General features: G+C 35.9%; 1 protein-coding gene across 1 annotated transcript; it reads left to right on the forward strand.

Moving 5' to 3' along the window:
- The first annotated feature begins 3,145 nt into the window (after window positions 1-3,145).
- On the forward strand, window positions 3,146-3,545 carry LOC149649471 (beta-1,4-glucuronyltransferase 1-like). Its single transcript, XM_089849402.1, has 2 exons — window positions 3,146-3,414; window positions 3,489-3,545. The coding sequence occupies exons 1-2, from the start codon at window positions 3,200-3,202 to the stop codon at window positions 3,508-3,510; spliced, it is 237 nt and encodes a 78-aa protein (XP_089705528.1). The 5' UTR covers window positions 3,146-3,199; the 3' UTR covers window positions 3,511-3,545.
- The last annotated feature ends 15,147 nt before the right edge of the window (window positions 3,546-18,692 follow it).

Raw genomic sequence — 18,692 nt, forward strand, 5'->3', positions numbered from 1 at the left:
TTACCCCCCTTCTTTCCCCCCTTTCAGGGGGGGGGGGTAAAATTTTTGGGTTTATACCGACATCCCTGGGGTGGGGGGGAATTGATGACGTCACGTGATGGTGTTGGGGGAGGAATTGGGGGGAGGGGATTGATGACGTCACGTGATGTTGTTGGCTTGAAATTTGAATTGTTGCGCCACCTGGCGGTGGTTTTCTTGATGACGTCACGTGGCTGATACCTGTAGGGATAGGCTTATGCTATTGTAGGCTTATGCTATGGTAGATCCTGGTAGGCTTATGCTAGGTTATTCTAGGCTTATTATTATTACGAATCAGATTTTTGGTCAAAAACATTTAATGAACACAAGCAATTCCAATTAATTCGCGAATGTACGCGTCGTTATTTAAGAAAATGTAGAATAAATTATATAATTGTAGCTTACGCGTCAAGTTTTTGTCACGAACTAAGTTATAAAAATCTTCGAAAATGCTCGAAGGAACTATACACGCTGCTAGGAAATTTTTTACACGGTCGTAATCATTGTGAGACATAGTACCGCGACTTACATAATATTTTTGATATATATTGTAGCATGGCTGCCAGATTCTTGGAGTTCTACTCCTTGGATCTGGCAGGGTGTTATGCCTCCATGCTACAGACTCCTCCTCATCTTTACTACTGCGATATGTGTGAGAAGAAAAAGTCAGTTACTGTTGTTTTCGGTTGGAGAGCAGTTCTCTCCCTATTTTAATTAGACCTATCCAAAGACGGAGTTTCTGTATAACGTCGTTCGTACCGGGATCTTATCCCTTAGTGATTTAGAAAATAAATAAAAGATAGAAGTTAATTCTTCTATATTTGGATATTTAAAGTAAGTTGTCTTCATTCTTTTTTTTTTATGGCCCTCGGGAAAATTTCCCTATTAAGTTTTATTCCACGGAGGGTTACATAAATTGGCGCCCGAACAGGGACTCGACTAAGCCTCGGTCAGTCCCGTATACAAACTGTTTATCATTGTCGGTTAAGATATCCGCCCCCCATGTGGCTTTAAGCCTTGGCTTCCACATTGATAGATAGTTTTAAATTTTTGTAAGATAATCGTTTTAAATTAAATCTACTTTAATCATAAATGAATTAAATAATAAATTTAAAAATAAAATTATCTTTGTAATAAAACCACTGAAATTAGATGACTTACTATATTATATTGTATAAATTTAACTTAACTTGGCTACTGTAACTATTTTGAGTATTGTAAATTAAATTAAACAATTAAATAAATAATGGCTTATTCGGACGATAAACAAACATGGAGGTCGCCTCGACCATCCGAGGATGAGGAAGACTATCTAATATTAAAGTAAAGGGAAGAACAATCTAGGGAAGATCTGTTTACGTCTACGGAAGACGATGGTGACACTCTAGCGCCACCAGAGACAGATAATCCTTTGGATTGAGGATGATAAAGACAAAGAGGATCCAGATACACGGAAGAGGACGGCCGCCTCTTCAGAATCGGAATTCTCTCCTTACCAACAATTCCCTCATAAGAGAGTTCCTGCCCCTAAGGGAAGTTCAACTCCCTCACATTTCCCTCCTCCAACTGGGATTGATTCCCTTGTTCCTCCGAAACCATCGTCCACAAGAGATAAGTCTAGAGTTAGTTTTTCAGACCCATTACCTAATCCAAGAGTTAGAACCATCGGAACTCAAATGTCTCCGTCTCAAGAAGTCCCTCAATTAGGACCAAACATGACCGATGAGGAATTAAAAGTCTTTATGAGTAGTATATCCCCCCACTTCGTACCTCCGTAGGTGTAGAATGTAGGTGTAGAATGTAGGTCAAGGTCACCAGTGTAGGTCAATGACCTATGACGTAATGAGTGACGTAATCAACGCCCCCTCGCCGCCGGGGAAGCCCCTCACGGGGAAACCCGCGCGCCCCCTCGCGGGAAAATACCGCGCGCCGCCTCGCGGGAAAACCGCGAAATTTGAAAACCGCGCGCAAACTCGCGGTGAGTCTGCGCATGCGTATGACGGTCTCTTCAACTGTATCTGTGACGTCATTGGCGAGAAAACACCGTGCGCCGTCTATTGGGAAACTCCTCTCTTCTACAACTGTATCTGTGACGTCATTGATAAGAGAGATAGCTTTAAACGTACATTGACAATGGTTAAATCTTCTACAACTGTATCTGTGACGTCATTAATAAGAGACGAGAATGGATAGCTTGAAACGTACATTGACAAGGGTTAAATCTTCTACAATTGTGACGTCATTGATAAGAGACGAAGATGAATGGATAGCTTTAAACGTACATTGACAAGGGTTAAATAGAAAATCTTTCATTGAGAAAGTGTAATTATGGAAAATAAGTTAAGCCGAGTGTATTATAACAGTGAAAGTCCTCTCAGTTACGGTAGCGTAAAGAAATTGAAACAAGGAGTGAAAAATGTTTCGAAGAAAAAAATTAAGACTTGGCTTCAGTCTCAGCCAACATATACCATTCACAAAGCAAGGAGGATATACTTTCCAAGAAATCGTACTTACGTTACAACAGTCAGTGAAGTATTTCAGTGCGACTTGATCGATCTACGAAATCTTAAGAAAATAATAAAGGGTTTCAATATATTCTAACTATTATTGATATCCTCTCAAAATATGCTTGGAGTCTTCCTTTGAAAAATAAAACTAGTAAAGAGGTTTTGAAAGCTTTACGGATAGTTATTAAAGAAAGCCGTTACGAATTAATGTTGATCAAGGTAGCGAATTTTTATCAAAATTGTTTAAAGATTATTTAAGAAAAGAGGGAATAAGTTTTTATACTAGTGTAGGTGCAACTAAATGCGGAGTAATTGAAAGGTTTAATAGAACTTTAAAGGATAAAATCTTCAAGTTGTTAACTAGAACGAAGAAACTAAATTACATTGATGCCTTACCAAAAATAATGAAATTCTACAATGCAACTGTACATTCAAGTACTGGTTTCGCTCTTATTGATGTCAATGAGAAGAAATTCCACCACAGAATTTGTATTAGTCTTAGACGTCGATATGATGCCCAACGATAACCTCCACGAAATGTTCCTGGAATATGCCTGAGAAAATAGGCTCTTTCTCGAATCTCGAAAAGATGATAAAACTGTTTACGTTATACCCGCATTCGAAATGAAAGAAATAGCCCAAATACCCAAGGATAAAACGGACAACGTTTGGAAATGATGGACGCCCACCTCTTTTACATTGAGCTTTGTTGGAAATGTCAGAAACATATTGACTACGAAGCCTGGTATAGAGAACCAATGACTAATAAGTTAGCTGTCATTTTTGAAGTCTTGTGGAGAGATCCTTGGGAACCTTTCTTCTTCAGCAGAAATTCAGCGCCTTATCATGATGAATGGTTTAGACAATATGGCTTTAATTTAAAAGTCAAGTAAGACCAAGATACCACCGTGTCTAGAAAGAAGAAACCATCGATAATTAACCCATTGATTAATATCTTTGCAGGTTTGCGAATTACACGTTGTAGGATACAAATTTTCAGTTTTAAATAACGCTTTTGTCATCCATTATGGCCTGAAAATGGCCAACTCATTCCATAAAGAAAAGGATACCGATCAAGAAAAGAACCGTATCTTATTTCGACAGTTTAAAACTGAACTAAAGGAAAAATATCCAGACTCCTCCAGGAGGTGCTACTGATCTCGAAGCTTCCATTTACATGAGAAAAAGCAGTAATTTATCAGGTTAGTTTTAAAGAGTAAGTAAAAAGAAAATCAAATCTACCTTCCATTGTGTATAAAAACACTGGTCCCGGAAGCTTTGGAACAGATTTTGGCTGTTATGAAAAAACTGTCTCCATTGAGGAACTCTATTTAGATAATATAGGAGTTAAATGGTGTATATTCGTACAAGTTATTCTTATAATGACGTTATTTAATGTAAAGATTTGTATTTTAAAATAGGGATTTTGCTCATAAACTTGCATTGGTTTTGATAAGTAATCCAAATGTACCTTTTCATACTTTGGACCTATCAAATAACCTAAAAGAAGATAAAGGTAATATATTTACTAACGAAAAAAGAAATATCAAAGACAAATTAATAACAACAATAGCTCTTCATTGTATTTCTTAATGAAATATCTCTTGTTTGTAAAGAAAAACAGAAAATAAATGTTACCAATAAACATTGTGGTGAACTTTTTATGAGGATATTATTTCTGCATTTTTCATAATAGCGCTGAACTGCCTATCTGTACGAGGTTGCATTCAGGGTTCGTACAAACCTGGGAAACTGGGAAAACTTTCAAAAATTCAGTGTTTTTTCTTCTTGGCTGTCTAGTGTAAACATGTTTTACTGTGCTTTGGTGTGTTTTATTGTAGTTTTGTTGTGGTATAGTGTAGTTTTAGAGTGTTTTATTGTACTTTTATTGTGTTTTATTGTAGTTTTATTGTACCTTAGTGTATTTTTTTGTGTTTTACTGTGTTTTATTGTAGTTTTTTTGTATTTTATTGTAGTTTTATTGTACTTTTAGTGTATTTTATTGTGTTTTATTGTACCTTAGTGTATTTTATTATGGTATAGTGTAGTTTTAGAGTGTTTTATTGTACTTTTATTGTACTTTTAGTTTGTTTCACTGTGTTTTGGTTTGGTTTTATTGCGTTTTACTGTGTTTTGGTGTGTTTTTATTGTGGTTTTAGTGTGTTTTGGTGTGTTTTTATTGTAGTTTTAGTGTATTTCAGTGTATTTTGTTGTAATTTAAGTTATTTGTCATAAATTCACAAAGTTTCTGTAAGACTCAATATCATATTGATCATAATAATACGTGGAACAAAGTATTTAGTTTATTATTAGTTTATTTAGTTTATTATTAGTTTATTATTATTAGTTTATTATTATTATTAGTTTATTTAGTTTATTATTATTATTAGTTTATTTAGTTTATTATTATTATTATTAGTTTATTATTATTATTAGTTTATTATTATTATTAGTTTACTTAGTTTATTATTATTATTTATATATATTGTGCCTTTATAACATTAAAGTAAAACGAAATAAATTTCCTTACCTACATCCAAAATATCACTCCAAAATTATTATGATATTTTTCGTTTGAATCAACTAACCATTCCACGAACATCTGTCACGACAAAACGGAAACAGTAGGTGTACCATTTTTGAACGCTTTTCTCCCAATACCAGTTCAGTATAAATCTCTTCAACTAGAAAGTGTATTTTATTGTACTTTATTATGGTATAGTGTACTTTTAGTGTATTTTATTATGGTATAGTATACTTTTAGTGTGTTTTATTGTACTTTTAGTGTATTTTATTGTGTTTTACTGTATTTTATTGTAGTTTTATTGTACTTTTAGTGTATTCTATTGTGTTTTACTGTGTTTTGTTGTAGTTTTATTGTACCTTAATGTATTTTATTGTGTTTTACTGTATTTTATTGTGGTTTTATTGTACTTTTAGTGTATTTTATTGTGTTTTACTGTGTTTTATTGTAGTTTTATTGTACCTTAGTGTATTTTATTGTGTTTTACTGTGTTTTATTATAGTTTTATTGTACCTTTGTGTAGTTTTATAGTGTTTTATTTTACTTTTAGTGTATTTTATTGTGTTTTACTGTATTTTATTGTGGTTTTATTGTACTTTTAGTGTATTTTATTGTGTTTTACTGTGTTTTATTGTAGTTTTATTGTACTTTTAGTGTATTTTATTGTGTTTTACTGTATTTTATTCTGGTTTTATTGTAATTTTGGTGTATTCTATTGTGTTTTACTGTGTTTTATTGTAGTTTTATTGTACCTTTGTGTAGTTTTATAGTGTTTTATTTTACTTTTAGTGTATTTTATTGTGTTTTACTGTATTTTATTGTAGTTTTATTGTACTTTTAGTGTATTTTATTGTGTTTTACTGTGTTTTATTGTAGTTTTATTGTACCTTAGTGTATTTTATTGTGTTTTACTGTGTTTTATTATAGTTTTATTGTACCTTTGTGTAGTTTTATAGTGTTTTATTTTACTTTTAGTGTATTTTATTGTGTTTTACTGTATTTTATTGTGGTTTTATTGTACTTTTAGTGTATTTTATTGTGTTTTACTGTGTTTTATTGTAGTTTTATTGTACTTTTAGTGTATTTTATTGTGTTTTACTGTATTTTATTCTGGTTTTATTGTAATTTTGGTGTATTCTATTGTGTTTTACTGTGTTTTATTGTAGTTTTATTATACATTAGTGTATTTTATTGTGTTTTACTGTGTTTTATTGTAGTTTTATTGTACTTTTAGTGTATTTTATTGTGTTTTACTGTATTTTATTGTAGTTTTATTGTACTTTTAGTGTATTTTATTGTACTTTTAGTGTATTTTATTGTGTTTTACTGTATTTTATTGTAGTTTTATTGTACCTTAGTGTACTTTTAGTGTGTTTTATTGTACTTTTAGTGTATTTTAGGTTTTCGTGACACCTTAAGCAATATGGTTTTTTGTTGGGGCACGCAAAAACATTTTCTAATTTAAAATAGTCTTTTACAACGTGATTACCGTGACGCCAATCGGGAATATTCTGCGGTAATTGTGAGGGGCGCGTCATAACATAATTGTACTGTAGAAATGAAAGTTTATAATGTGCTTTAACTCGAGTGTCGAAACATCTTGCGCTGAAAGATAGTTTAAAATGTTTGAATCGAGATACTCACCGGTTGTAGCGAGTGATTCTTCAAGTTCAGTAGCGATATGACTGGGTAAACAACCCGAATAAAGATCATGCCGAGAAGCGAGTTCATACTCGTATAGTATATTAAAAGTTTTGCTCGACGCTACTTTAGCCAAGGTATACAGCGTATCTGCCTTTAAACTCGTTGTTCACGAGTTCGAATCCCCTTAGCGAGAGTCCTTAACAAGCGAACCAAGGTTACTTTTGTAAAGGATATATTTTTATAATAAACAGTTGTTTTCATAAAGCGAAAACAAGGTTGGTTGACGTCAAAGATAATTGGAAATATATTTTACTCTCTTATAACAGTTGCTTTTATAAAGCAAAGACAAGGTTGGTTGACGTCAAAGATAACTCGAAATATACGTATAGAAAATATATTTTGCTCTCTTATAAGTAACAGTTGCTTTTATAAAGTAAAGACAAGGTTAGTTGATGTCAAATATAATTCGACGTATGACGTCAAGGTTAGCCATGATAAAAATTTATTTTGCTCCTTTATAACTTACAGTTGTTGGTTATAGACTTCGTTCCATAAAATACTATCAAACTAGCTAGGACCCAAGGATTCGTTATACCTGAAGGTGAATAATATAGCGCCTATAACGTGTTATATTTTGCTTCGTTATAATTAACAGGTGTTTTAATAAAGCGAAAACAAGGTTGACGTCAAAGGTAATTCGAAATATACGTATGACGTCAAGGTTATAATATATTTTCCTCCGTTATAACTAGCAGCTGTTTTTGTAAAACGGAAACAAGATTTTTTTACATCTATGTTAGTTCAAAATGTACTTATTTTAACGTGATACGTAGACCGCTTTAGATCTAGTATATAACCCAGCAAGTCGCGGCGTACAATCACTTGAGGCAATATCTCTCGACCATAAACTAAATTCTCTCGATGCCTTTAGACATGGTAAGATTTTTTTTTTCCACGTTTTTAAAAACTGCATGTCCAAATGTATCATTATTGTCTTTAGACGGTAAATCAAACGTGGGAAACTATCGAAATTAAATTTAACGAGAGCGACAATATCGGTGTAAAATTAGTTAAATTAAACAATAAATTATATGTAGATATTAGAAGATACGCTTTTAAAAACCCCTTATATATGGAATATGTATTTCGATAGACGTGATAGAAGAAGTTAAAAAAAATTTAAGCAAACCATGCGGTATCATAAAACAGACCCTATGTTTCCCGGGAATGTTGGAACTGGAAAATTTTAAAGATACGGGCTATTTATTAACAAAATATAGGGGGGAAATGCGCGAAAAAAAATTAAATTTAAAGTTTGATGAAATACCAGAGGTTGTCAGTCTTATAGACAAAGTTTTAAAGAAAATACCTGTAACTGTATAAGAAATTTGAAAATGTACGCAATAAAGAATTTTTAAAACGTATTTTTAGAAAAATTAATACTTTTTTTTATTTTAGAACTTGTAGTGTATATTATTTTAGATATTTTAGTTTGTTTCCTAGGTCTACGTCAAGAGTTTTATTTCGAGTCGCGCCTAAGATCAAATAGAAAACATGTCATCATCCGAAGAAGAGCCTTTGGATCTTTCCTATTTCAATCCTAAAAGGTTTTACGAATTATCAAAAGTTAACCAAACTGTCTCTCGAAAGTTCAACTGTTTAGCCTCTGAATATAAAATTATTTTTAAAGACCTTCATATGATCAAATTGACAGAAGTATATGAACAATTGATAAAAATCTTTCACTCCATTATAGAGACAATTTTAGAATCTTCTCCAGGTTACAATAGCGTTAGATTTTGTGTTAGGTCTGACTTATTGGAAAATGCTATAAATTTAAATTTTATGGCCCTAAATGAGTTAACGGCGGAAAGATTAATGACTGCCATTAGTCAAGTAAGTCAAAGCCGGCAAAATTTTTTTCTCGAGGGTGATGTCAGGCTCGATGCTATATTTTTAAACGTTAATGTACCAATATCAGGTCGTCGATCTGTTAAAAATAGATCGATGATAGCTCTCGACAAATATATTCAGAAAGGAAGGACATTTTTACCCATAATTAACGATGATGAACTATGCGTATCAAGAGCAATCGTTTGCGGGACGATGGTTGCTGATTTAACATATTTAAAGAAACAAAAGCTTAGTACTTTGACTTTTGATTTTAATCGTTATAGACGTATACAACTAGGTCATAGACCTTTGCAAAAAGAAGAAGCGTTAAAGCTTCATGCCAAGGCTAATGTGCCTATTGGTCCCGTTAGTTTAGACAAAATTTCAATGTTTCAAAAAGTATTGCAACCCGAGTATCAAATAGTTATTTTCAGTGCTAATGATAATTTCAAAAAGGTTTATCAAGGTGAAATGTTTTCGGAGAAAAAAATTTTTTTATTACAAATAGATCAACACATGCACGTCATTAAAAGTTTAGCCAGTATGTTTGGGGCCAAGTCGTATTGCAACACGTGTTTAACAACGTTTACTAAATTTAATGACGCAAAAAAACACAAATGTTTTAATCAAAAAATCAAATGTTGGCGTTGTTACTCTGAGACCTTTCACGAAGACCCTCAGCTTGAAATATCTCGCTGCCAAAACTGTAATAGATACTTTAAAGGGCCTGAATGTTTCCAATTTCACATAGAAAATGACACTTGTTTAAAAATTAAACGGTGCTTAAAATGTTGCAAAGAAATTCGCGATGACAAACATAAATGTCTTACATCTTGTTCTAGATGTAAAATTGAGCACCCTCCCAAAATGTGTTACGTTCAACCCCTTGATGATACTTTTAAAGAAACTAGATTTTGTTATTTTGACTGTGAAACTATTGATATGAACTCTAAACATACCCCAGTTCTATTAGTTTCGGCCATGCAAATTAATGATACCGAATACGATTATCAAATTTTTAGAGGTTTTGATTGTGTTGATAAGTTTATGAAATATCTGACCCAAACAGAAGATGAGACATCTTATACAAGGAACAATAAACGAATAAAAATAAGTAAACCTAAATTTGAAAATTTGACTATAGTGGCCCACAATTTTAAAGGTTTTGATTCGTATTTTATATTAAATTGGTTAATTAATAACCATGTAAAACCAGACGTCATATTCGACGGCTCTAAAATTCTAGCTCTCTTTATTAAAAGTCAAAATTTTAGGTTTATTTGTAGTTATTCATTCGTGGCGCTTCCTTTGAGAGCCTTTACAGAAACTTTTCAATTGGGTAGTTACAAAAAACAGTTTTTTCCTTATATTTTCTTAAAAGAGGACACTTTAAACTATGAAGGTCCGTTACCTGAAAAAGCCGTATTTCAACCTGAATTTATGAATGAAAAGGACCGACAGGCCTTTGATTTATGGTACAGTGAAAAAGGTAAAAAATCCACGTACAAAATAATGACCGAATTAGAGGAATACGCTGTACAAGATGTGGTAGTTTTACAAAAAGGAATTACAAAATTTAGAGAACTTTACAAAAAAGCATCGGGTCTAGATCCTCTTAATTGCGGAGCTATTACAATATCGGGGGCCTGTACTAACGTGTTTTTACACAAATATTTAGAAAAAAATACATTGGGTGTAGTACCTAGTCCGGGTTATCGTGGGTCATACAACCAAAGTAGTAAAGCTATCAAGTGGTTGGCTTGGGTTAGTAAAGAAATGAAGGTAGAAATACAGACAGCCCTATCTCCTGAAGGAGAAAAAAGAATTGGACCTTATTTAGTTGACGGTTACTCAAAGGATCCTGAAATTATCCTAGAGTTCAATGGTTGCGTGTATCACGGTTGTCCGAAATGTTTAAAAGGTAGTGAATGGAACAGTTTAGTAAATGATACAAATAAAAACTGTTACGAAAAGGGCCTGGATAGAATAGAATTTATAAAAAAGTTACACCCCAATGCAAAGTATATAATAATGTGGGAATGCGAGTTTGAAAAGTTGTTAAAGACAAATGCCGCTTGTAGTACCTTTTGCGAGACTGTAGAGGTACCTCCGCCAATATTAGCCAGGTCGGCTTTATACGGTGGAAGGACAGAAGTCTTCAAATTATATCATAAACCGGATGAAGCAAAAAACGAAAAAATTTATTATTACGACCTCATGTCACTCTATCCCGCTGTCAATAAATACGGAATCTACCCAAAAGGACATCCCAAAATTTTAAATAGGAACTTTAACTATGAAAAAAATGCCTATTTTGGTATAATATCGTGTGAACTCTTGCCCCCGACTGACCTATATATCCCAGTTTTACCATATAGGTTTAATGGAAAATTGTTTTTCCCCCTGTGTAAGTCATGTGCCCTTGAATCAAATAATGAAGCGTGTCAACATTCTGACAAGGAACGAATTATTTCGGGTATTTGGCCCTCGCCTGAAATTTACAAAGCCGTAGAAATGGGTTATAAAATTATAAAAATATACGAAGTACATCATTTCGACGAGACATTTCAGTATGAAAAACATGTTAACGATGGACTATTTGGCGGTTATGTTAACAATTTTTTGAAGATAAAACAAGCTAATTCCGGCTATCCGTCTTCAGTTAAAACTGACGAGCAAAAACAAAAATATATTGAATCGATTTATGAATCTGAAGGTATTAGTGTCGAGATGGATGAAGTAGTTCATAACCCCGCGCTGAGAGCTATTTCAAAGATTTGTCTCAACAGTCTTTGGGGTCGTTTTGGTATGAATACAACCAAAACCAAAACACTAATTGTTAACGAGTGCACAGAACTTGTGCGTATCTTATCTGATGACACAAAGGAATTGGTAGATTTAAGACCAATTAATGAAGAAATGTGCTTATTATCGTACAAAAACAAAGATGATTTTGCACCAACATATTTCAAAGGAAATCCGTATGTGGCTTGTTTCGTTTCGTGTTACGGAAGATTAACCTTATTCGAGACCTTGCATAAATTGGGTAAAAGAGCATTATACACAGATACGGATAGCGTTTTATTTGTGGCGGGGGAAAACGATTTTAAACCCCCCACGGGTAACAATTTAGGATGTTGGGTTAACGAACTAGGGGACGCTACAATTACAGAGTTTGTTTCAAATGGGCCCAAGAGTTACGGTTACAGAACTACGGACGGTCAATCTGTCGTGAAGGTTAAAGGAATTTGCCTTAATCGTGTTAATGAGAAAATTATAAACTTTGAAGCTATAGTGGACTCTATAAAAAATAAATCCAAACGTCTAAAAGTGGACGTTCCTTTCAACGTCATTCGAAATAAAACGTCGGCCAATCTTTTAAGTCGAAAACTAGAAAAAAGCTTTGGATTTACGTTTAACAAACGTGCAATTAAAGGTTGGGACACTTTGCCATTTGGTTTTAAAGCGGACCCATGAAAAGTATTTTAGAACTTTGTGTAAAAGAAAAAAATTAGTAATTTTATCTTGTGTAAATAACAAATCAAATAATCATAATAATTAATAATGTATAGTCTAAAATTAACAAAATAGATTAATGTAAAAAATAATATATGTAAATAAGATAACAGCTTATAAAACCTCTGCTGTTCTAAGATAAAAAACGGACACGTGACGTATGGGGTCCCTCGTCTCTTGCTAGTGGACTTTTTTAGAATCACTCTCGAAATTACCTCCAACGCGAGAAGTTCATTTAATTTTATCCTTGGTAAAATAAACTATTTCTTGCAAATAAAGTCTCAAAGTTTATTCATTTACAAAATAACCAACAAAAGTATATTAAGACTAGTTAATTTTCAGTCGGTTAATTAGTTCTTTTAGATAATATTAGTTCTCCCAATAACCTAAACACCAACAATTCTTATCAATGACGTCACAGATACAGTTGAAGAGACCGTCATACGCAAGCGCAGACTCACCGCGAGTTTGCGCGCGGTTTTCAAATTTCGCGGTTTTCCCGCGAGGCGGCGCGCGGGTTTCCCCGTGAGGGGCTTCCCCGGCGGCGAGGGGGCGTTGATTACGTCACTCATTACGTCATAGGTCATTGACCTACACTGGTGACCTTGACCTACATTCTACACCTACATTCTACACCTACGGAGGTACGAAGTGGGGGGATATACTACTTTTATGTTATCCTTACTCCAAACTTTGGCTGATAATTCGACCGCACAGGCTAATGCCATAGCTCAGAATGTAGCCATAAATAAAGCTATAGCTTCTAGTTTGGATAAGTTGGTTAGGGATCTACCCTCATTAATTAATAGAAGTACTATTCCTCAGGCGGGAAAAGTCCCTATTGAACCTCCAGAAAGGTTAGCCTTTATGGGATCGTCTAATGACAATGCCACAGAATTTTTAGCTGCTTTTGAGGAGTATGCTAAATTTCATAAGCTATCAAATGAAGAAAGGTTAGCGGCGTTACCTCTCCAATTACGAGGGCATGCCTTGTATTGGTATAGGGATTTAATCCGTCAATATGACGATATGTGTAGTTTTAACCCTAACCATCCTCATTTGGCTTGGAAGACATTTAAAAGACATTTTAAAGTTCAGTTTAGGGACTCCGAAGCTGACTCAAATCTTAAGATAGAGATTAACCACAGAAGTCAGAAAGATAAGGAGTCGGTAGAGGATTTCTTCGGGGAAGCAATAAAGTTAAACTTAGGGATGACCCATCCTCTTACCGAAAAAGAATTAGTTCCAATAATTAAAAGTAATTTAAAGGACGAGCTTAGAACTCCCCTCCTTTTCTTACAATTTAGTACCATGGAACAGTTAAGAAACTCCTGTAAAACCATTGAGAAGGATATTGAAATTAGGAAAAGGAATGCCGAAAAAAGGGAAAAGAGGAGATCACCCCCTAAACCAAAGGTTACAGCTGAGTCCTCTTGCCCAGCAACAGGGGCTCCGCCCATAATCAGTGTTCCCCCGGGCATTGTCAAAGCCCTTGCAATCCTCCTACTTCTCCTCAATGGGAATATCCCTTACAACCGTTAGACTCTAGAGCCAAAGCTAGGGCTAACAACTCCAATAGAGGTCAAAGATCTTTTAATAGATATACTAATCAGAGATCAAAATCTCCAGGTTGTCAGTTGGCCTTGTCTTACCCCTCTACACGTACTATCACTTGTTATAGTTGTCAGGAACCAGGTCATCTTGCACCCGACTGTTCAAATAAAAATTTGATCCAGTCGGGGGAAGCCCAGACGGGAGAGGTCCCTCGTGGTCCCTCTCCCGGTGCCCAGTAAATTCCCCTAACAAGAAGCGTGTCGCGTTTCCCTTGAGGATTGAATCAGTCCGAAAGGGTTCAGTTTATAAAAGGGTTACTATTCCCGTTACTTTTGAACACGCGACAGTTCACGCTAAATTAGATAGTGGGGCCGATGCCTCTTTTGTTAGTCTTGACCAGTGGCAGAAAATCTGTAAATATAGAAATTCTTCAGAATTACCTGAAGATGAAGAACTAATTTGTGTAGTTTGGGGCGACGGCCGTTATACGTTTACCAAAGGTTCTCACGAACTCGAGTTTACTCTCAAATCAAATGAAAGTGAGAAACCATTTAAATTTAAGTTCTACATAGTACCTTCCCTTAATAGTGATTTTATACTAGGTCAAGATTTTCTTGAAGAAAACAGGGTCAAATTAGATTTTGAGTCATCTCAATGCTTAGTAGGTAACTTAAGGATCCCTTTTTCAATACCCTCAGAAAAGGATCCAATAGATAAGGAGATTGTAGAGAATATTAGGGACGCAGTTTCCGCAGTCCCTATTACTGATGAACAGCGTCATCAACTAGAAACCCTTTTATTGAAATTCCCTGAGTTGTTTTCTGATAAAGGAGGAAGAACAGGACTAGTCTTCCACGAGATTCACACGGGTTCTAGTCCGCCCATAAAATCTCAGCCTTATCGAGTTAATGACCAGAAAAGGAAAATTATTGAACAACATGTAAAGGAAATGTTAGATGACGGGATAATTAGACTCTCAGTATCTCCTTGGGCTTCGCCCGTAGTTTTAGTTGATCAGACAAAACGGGGTAAACCCTATAGGTTTTGTATTGATTACAGAAAACTAAATCAGGTTACCATCAAAGACCCTTATCCTTTGCCTAATATAGAGGACATGTTAGCTAGGGTTGGAAGACCTAAATAAATCACAACACTTGACCTTAAATCAGGGTACTGGCAAGTGGAAATGCACCCTAAAAGTAGAGAAAAAACTGCTTTCGTGACTCATATGGGAAAGTACGAATTCAATGTCCTCCCTTTTGGGCTATGTAATGCCCCTAGCTCCTTTCAGCGTTTAATCGACGAGATCTTTAGAGATGCCGATTACTTCCAGTTAATCGATTATTTAGATGATTTAATCTCGCTTAGCGAAGATTGGGACCAACACTTAACGTGTTTAGAATATGTCCTAAATAGATTAAAGGAAGCGGGTCTCACCCTTCAGTTAAAAAAATGTCGTTTTGCTCAAAAAGAAGCTACCATATTTGGTCACATAGTCAATGAAACAGGGGTGCATATAGATCCTTCTAAGATAGAAGCCATTCAGAAATTTCCTCCTCCTAAAAATATTAAGGAAGTTCAGAGATTTTTAGGGATGGCAGGTTGGCACAATAGGTTTATTAACCACTATTCTGAAATAGTAGCCCCTATTAATAAGCTTAAAAGAAAGGATCAAACATTTATTTGGGGTTTCGAACAGCAACAAGCGTTCGAAAAAATAAAGGAAGCGATTTGTAAGGCTCATCCCTTAGCTTCCTTTAGAAGGGATTCCCCGTGCATCTTAACTACTGATGCTAGCGATGCAGGGTTAGGTGCCCTTCTTTCCCAAATACAAGATGGTGTAGAAGTCCCTATAGCTTATGCTAGTACAGGGCTAAAAGATGCAGAAACAAGGTACTCCACTAGCGAGAAGGAGTGTTTAGCCATCTGTTGGGCGGTGAAGAAGTTTAGGCCCTTTCTAGAAGGTCGTAAATTCACTGTCCTCACTGACCATCAGGCTTTACAGTGGTTGTTTAATATTAGGGAACCTAATTCTCGTCTAGTTAAATGGGCAATGTACCTTCAGACCTTTGACTTTACAATCAAGCATAAGAAAGGAGTAAAAAACGTAGTAGCAGACGCTTTGTTGAGGGCCCCGATAAACGTTTTAAGTATCAATCTTACTTTCTCTACTTCCAATTCTACTAGTAATTTGGATCCAACTAGTAGTAGTGCTAGTCAAAATTCTACCGGTAGTAGTAATTCATCTTCCTCTAGTGATTCTGTTGAAGGTCGGATACGTCCTCCAGGTCCTAGAGCTTTATATTCAGTCTTTACCATAGATGACGTAAGAAAATCTCAGAGGGAAGATCCATTTGCTTCCCCTATTATAAATTCCTTGCAGGGACCTAACCCAGTTAGGAATAAAATGTTCGAAATGAAAAATGACCTTCTTTATAGAAGACCTTACAGGAATCATCCTGAAAAGACTTATTTACCTCCTCGTTTAAGGCTAGAAGCCAAGAGGTTATTACACGACCACCCGTTATCAGCTCATAGGGGCAAAGATAAGACCCTGAGTAAGGTAACTTATAGATATTGGTGGTCCACTATAATTAGTGACGTCCAGGATTATGTTAGGGGATGCTCTTTATGCCAACAATTTAAGGCTAGAAACAAGAAAAAGCCAGGGCTAATGCAACCCTCAGAAATAACAAGTCCTTGGGACCAAATCAGTTTCGACATAATGGGACCTTGGGACCAAATCAGTGTCGACATAATGGGACCTTTCCCTTCCAGTAGACACCACTATAAATATTTAATAGTCTTTGTCGATTACATGACTAAATTTGTGGAAATGATTCCACTAAAAACTATTACTGCTAAGACCTGTGTACAGGCTTTTAAGTCTATTATTACTAGGTGGGGAGCACCGAAAGCTATTCTTAGTGATAGAGGGGTACAGTTTACTTCAAAACTTTGGCTGCAAACTTGCAGAGCATTTCGAATTAACCCAAAGTTTACCACCCCCTATACTCCTAAGGGAAACCCCACTGAAAGAGTCAATAGAGTAATAGGCGAGTTAATATCGTTTCATGTAGGGAATCACCACGATAGATGGGATGAATCCCTTGACCTTGAATTTGCTATAAATTCCGCACCCCATGAAACAACGGGCAGATCTCCGTTCTTTTTGAATTTAGGGCGGGAGCCACGTCTCCCTTGGGATTTAGATATTGAAGAACCCATTCAGGACAATGATGACCCCAGTCGTGATAAGGCTTTGAAGGTTCTTAAGGAACAATTAGCATTCAGTAATGAATTGTCTAAGTTAGCTAAAGCTCACCAAAAGAAGTATTATGACCTTCGTCATGACCCTCTAGAATTTGAGGTTGGAACTTTAGTTTGGATGGAAACACATCCTTTATCCAGTACGACAGGTCAGCTTATGAAAAAGCTTAGTCCTAAATGGGCAGGTCCCTTTAAGATAGTTGCAAAACATTCCCCCGTTGTCTATGAGTTAGAGGATGCTAACTCAAGGCAGAATGTAGGGAAGGTTAATCTCGAACATCTGAAACTCTACTGGACAAACGTAGCTGTCTTCGACCAGGCCGGAAATGCCCCCACTTCTCAATCGGACGTTGCAGAAGAAATTGAACCTAGTCCTTCTACGGATGGTGATAGAGCGCTCCACCAGCCTGAAGAGACTTCTTCAACCACTTCATCCGAATCATCATCATCTTTTACGTCACCGTCACCGCAGGACGGTCAGGAAACCAATCAACCGATTATTCCTGGTATTCCAGATGTCTCTCAAGCCTCGACATAAAGTACAGAGAAGATCAAGCAGCGGATCAACCGATCCCTCCTTCAGTTCGGGATGATTCACATCGCCCTACAGATTCTGACAGTGAACCGGGCATGGCCCTTTTTGAAGACCCTCCTCTCCTCCTTTTTACCTATCAGGATATGAGGGCTTTTCAGCTCGATCATCCCTCAAACGATAGTCCGCCTTCCGCGGCAGAGGAGGCTTCCCCGTCTGATCAAGAATCAGTCGAGGAACCAGAGCTACATAAGTCAACGTCCAGTTTTCGAACACCGGAAGACAAATCAACGTCTTCTGAACAATCAGTCACGGAACCGGCGTTACAGCATTCTCCCTCGTCTGGTTTTTCGGAGGAAATAGTACCTCCTGAACCGATTTCTACTCCTTCGGAGGAAATATCTAACCCTGAACAGATACCTCAATCGAACTCCCAATCACAGCGTGCGTCAGACAGTTCATCAACCACGTTGTCGGAATCAATGAGAACTCCTAGATTGAATAGGGCCTCCTTACCCGATTGTTATTTAGAGCCTTTTAAATTGGGATGGCGCCGAGAGGTGTGTAAGAGGGCGACGGTTCAGCCCGGAGGTAATGAAGTAGATACCTACAATCGACCTCCTGATGATAAAAGGTTAAGGTCACCTTATGAGGTTCAAGTTTACCTTAACAATAATAACATAAAGAACCTAACAAGGGAACATTTCTGCTTCTCCCGAGAGCCAATCTCCTTTTTCCCATGGGAGTTTATTTCCCAAGCCTCTAAGAGACGCTATTAATATTGTAATTTTTCAGATGGCTTCAAGTATCCCTACTCCGAATTGGGAATTTGACCTCCCAAAAGGGTTGAAGATAAAACACAAGAGTCAATCAAGAACACTTAGTGAAATGGAGCAATCCGTAAGGATTTTGGAAGAGTATTGCCCAAAAGATATAACAAATCTTAGTCAATGCCGAAATTGCAAAGAAATTGGACATGAGGCCGCCGATTGTTATATGCCAAATAAATTCATGAATTCTATCGATTCATGTTTTTTATGTTATACTATGGGACATGTCGCAAATTCTTGCCCTTTTAAAGAAGAGGAAGAGGATATCCTTATCTTGGAAGATTCCAAAGAAGAGATGGAACAAATTACCAATCCTAAGTCCTCTCCAGATCAGTCCCCTGGGTTTACCCTAATCCAACTCCCTCTCAGGGCGAAGATGACCCTTGGTCATTGACAAAATACCT

Source organism: Phalangium opilio, unplaced genomic scaffold (genome assembly GCF_054372755.1).
Source record: "Phalangium opilio isolate 3A_F unplaced genomic scaffold, DU_Popi_V2 ptg000088l_1, whole genome shotgun sequence".
In the NCBI taxonomy this organism is placed as follows: domain Eukaryota; kingdom Metazoa; phylum Arthropoda; class Arachnida; order Opiliones; family Phalangiidae; genus Phalangium; species Phalangium opilio.

Excerpts from the sequence above, each read along its gene's own strand:
- LOC149649471 (XM_089849402.1), top strand. The coding sequence starts at position 3,200 with ATGATGGACGCCCACCTCTTTTACATTGAGCTTTGTTGGAAATGTCAG. Across the intron at positions 3,415-3,488 it reads GGCTTTAATTTAAAAGTCAA|GTTTGCGAATTACACGTTGT; the intron begins GTAAGACCAAGA and ends ATATCTTTGCAG.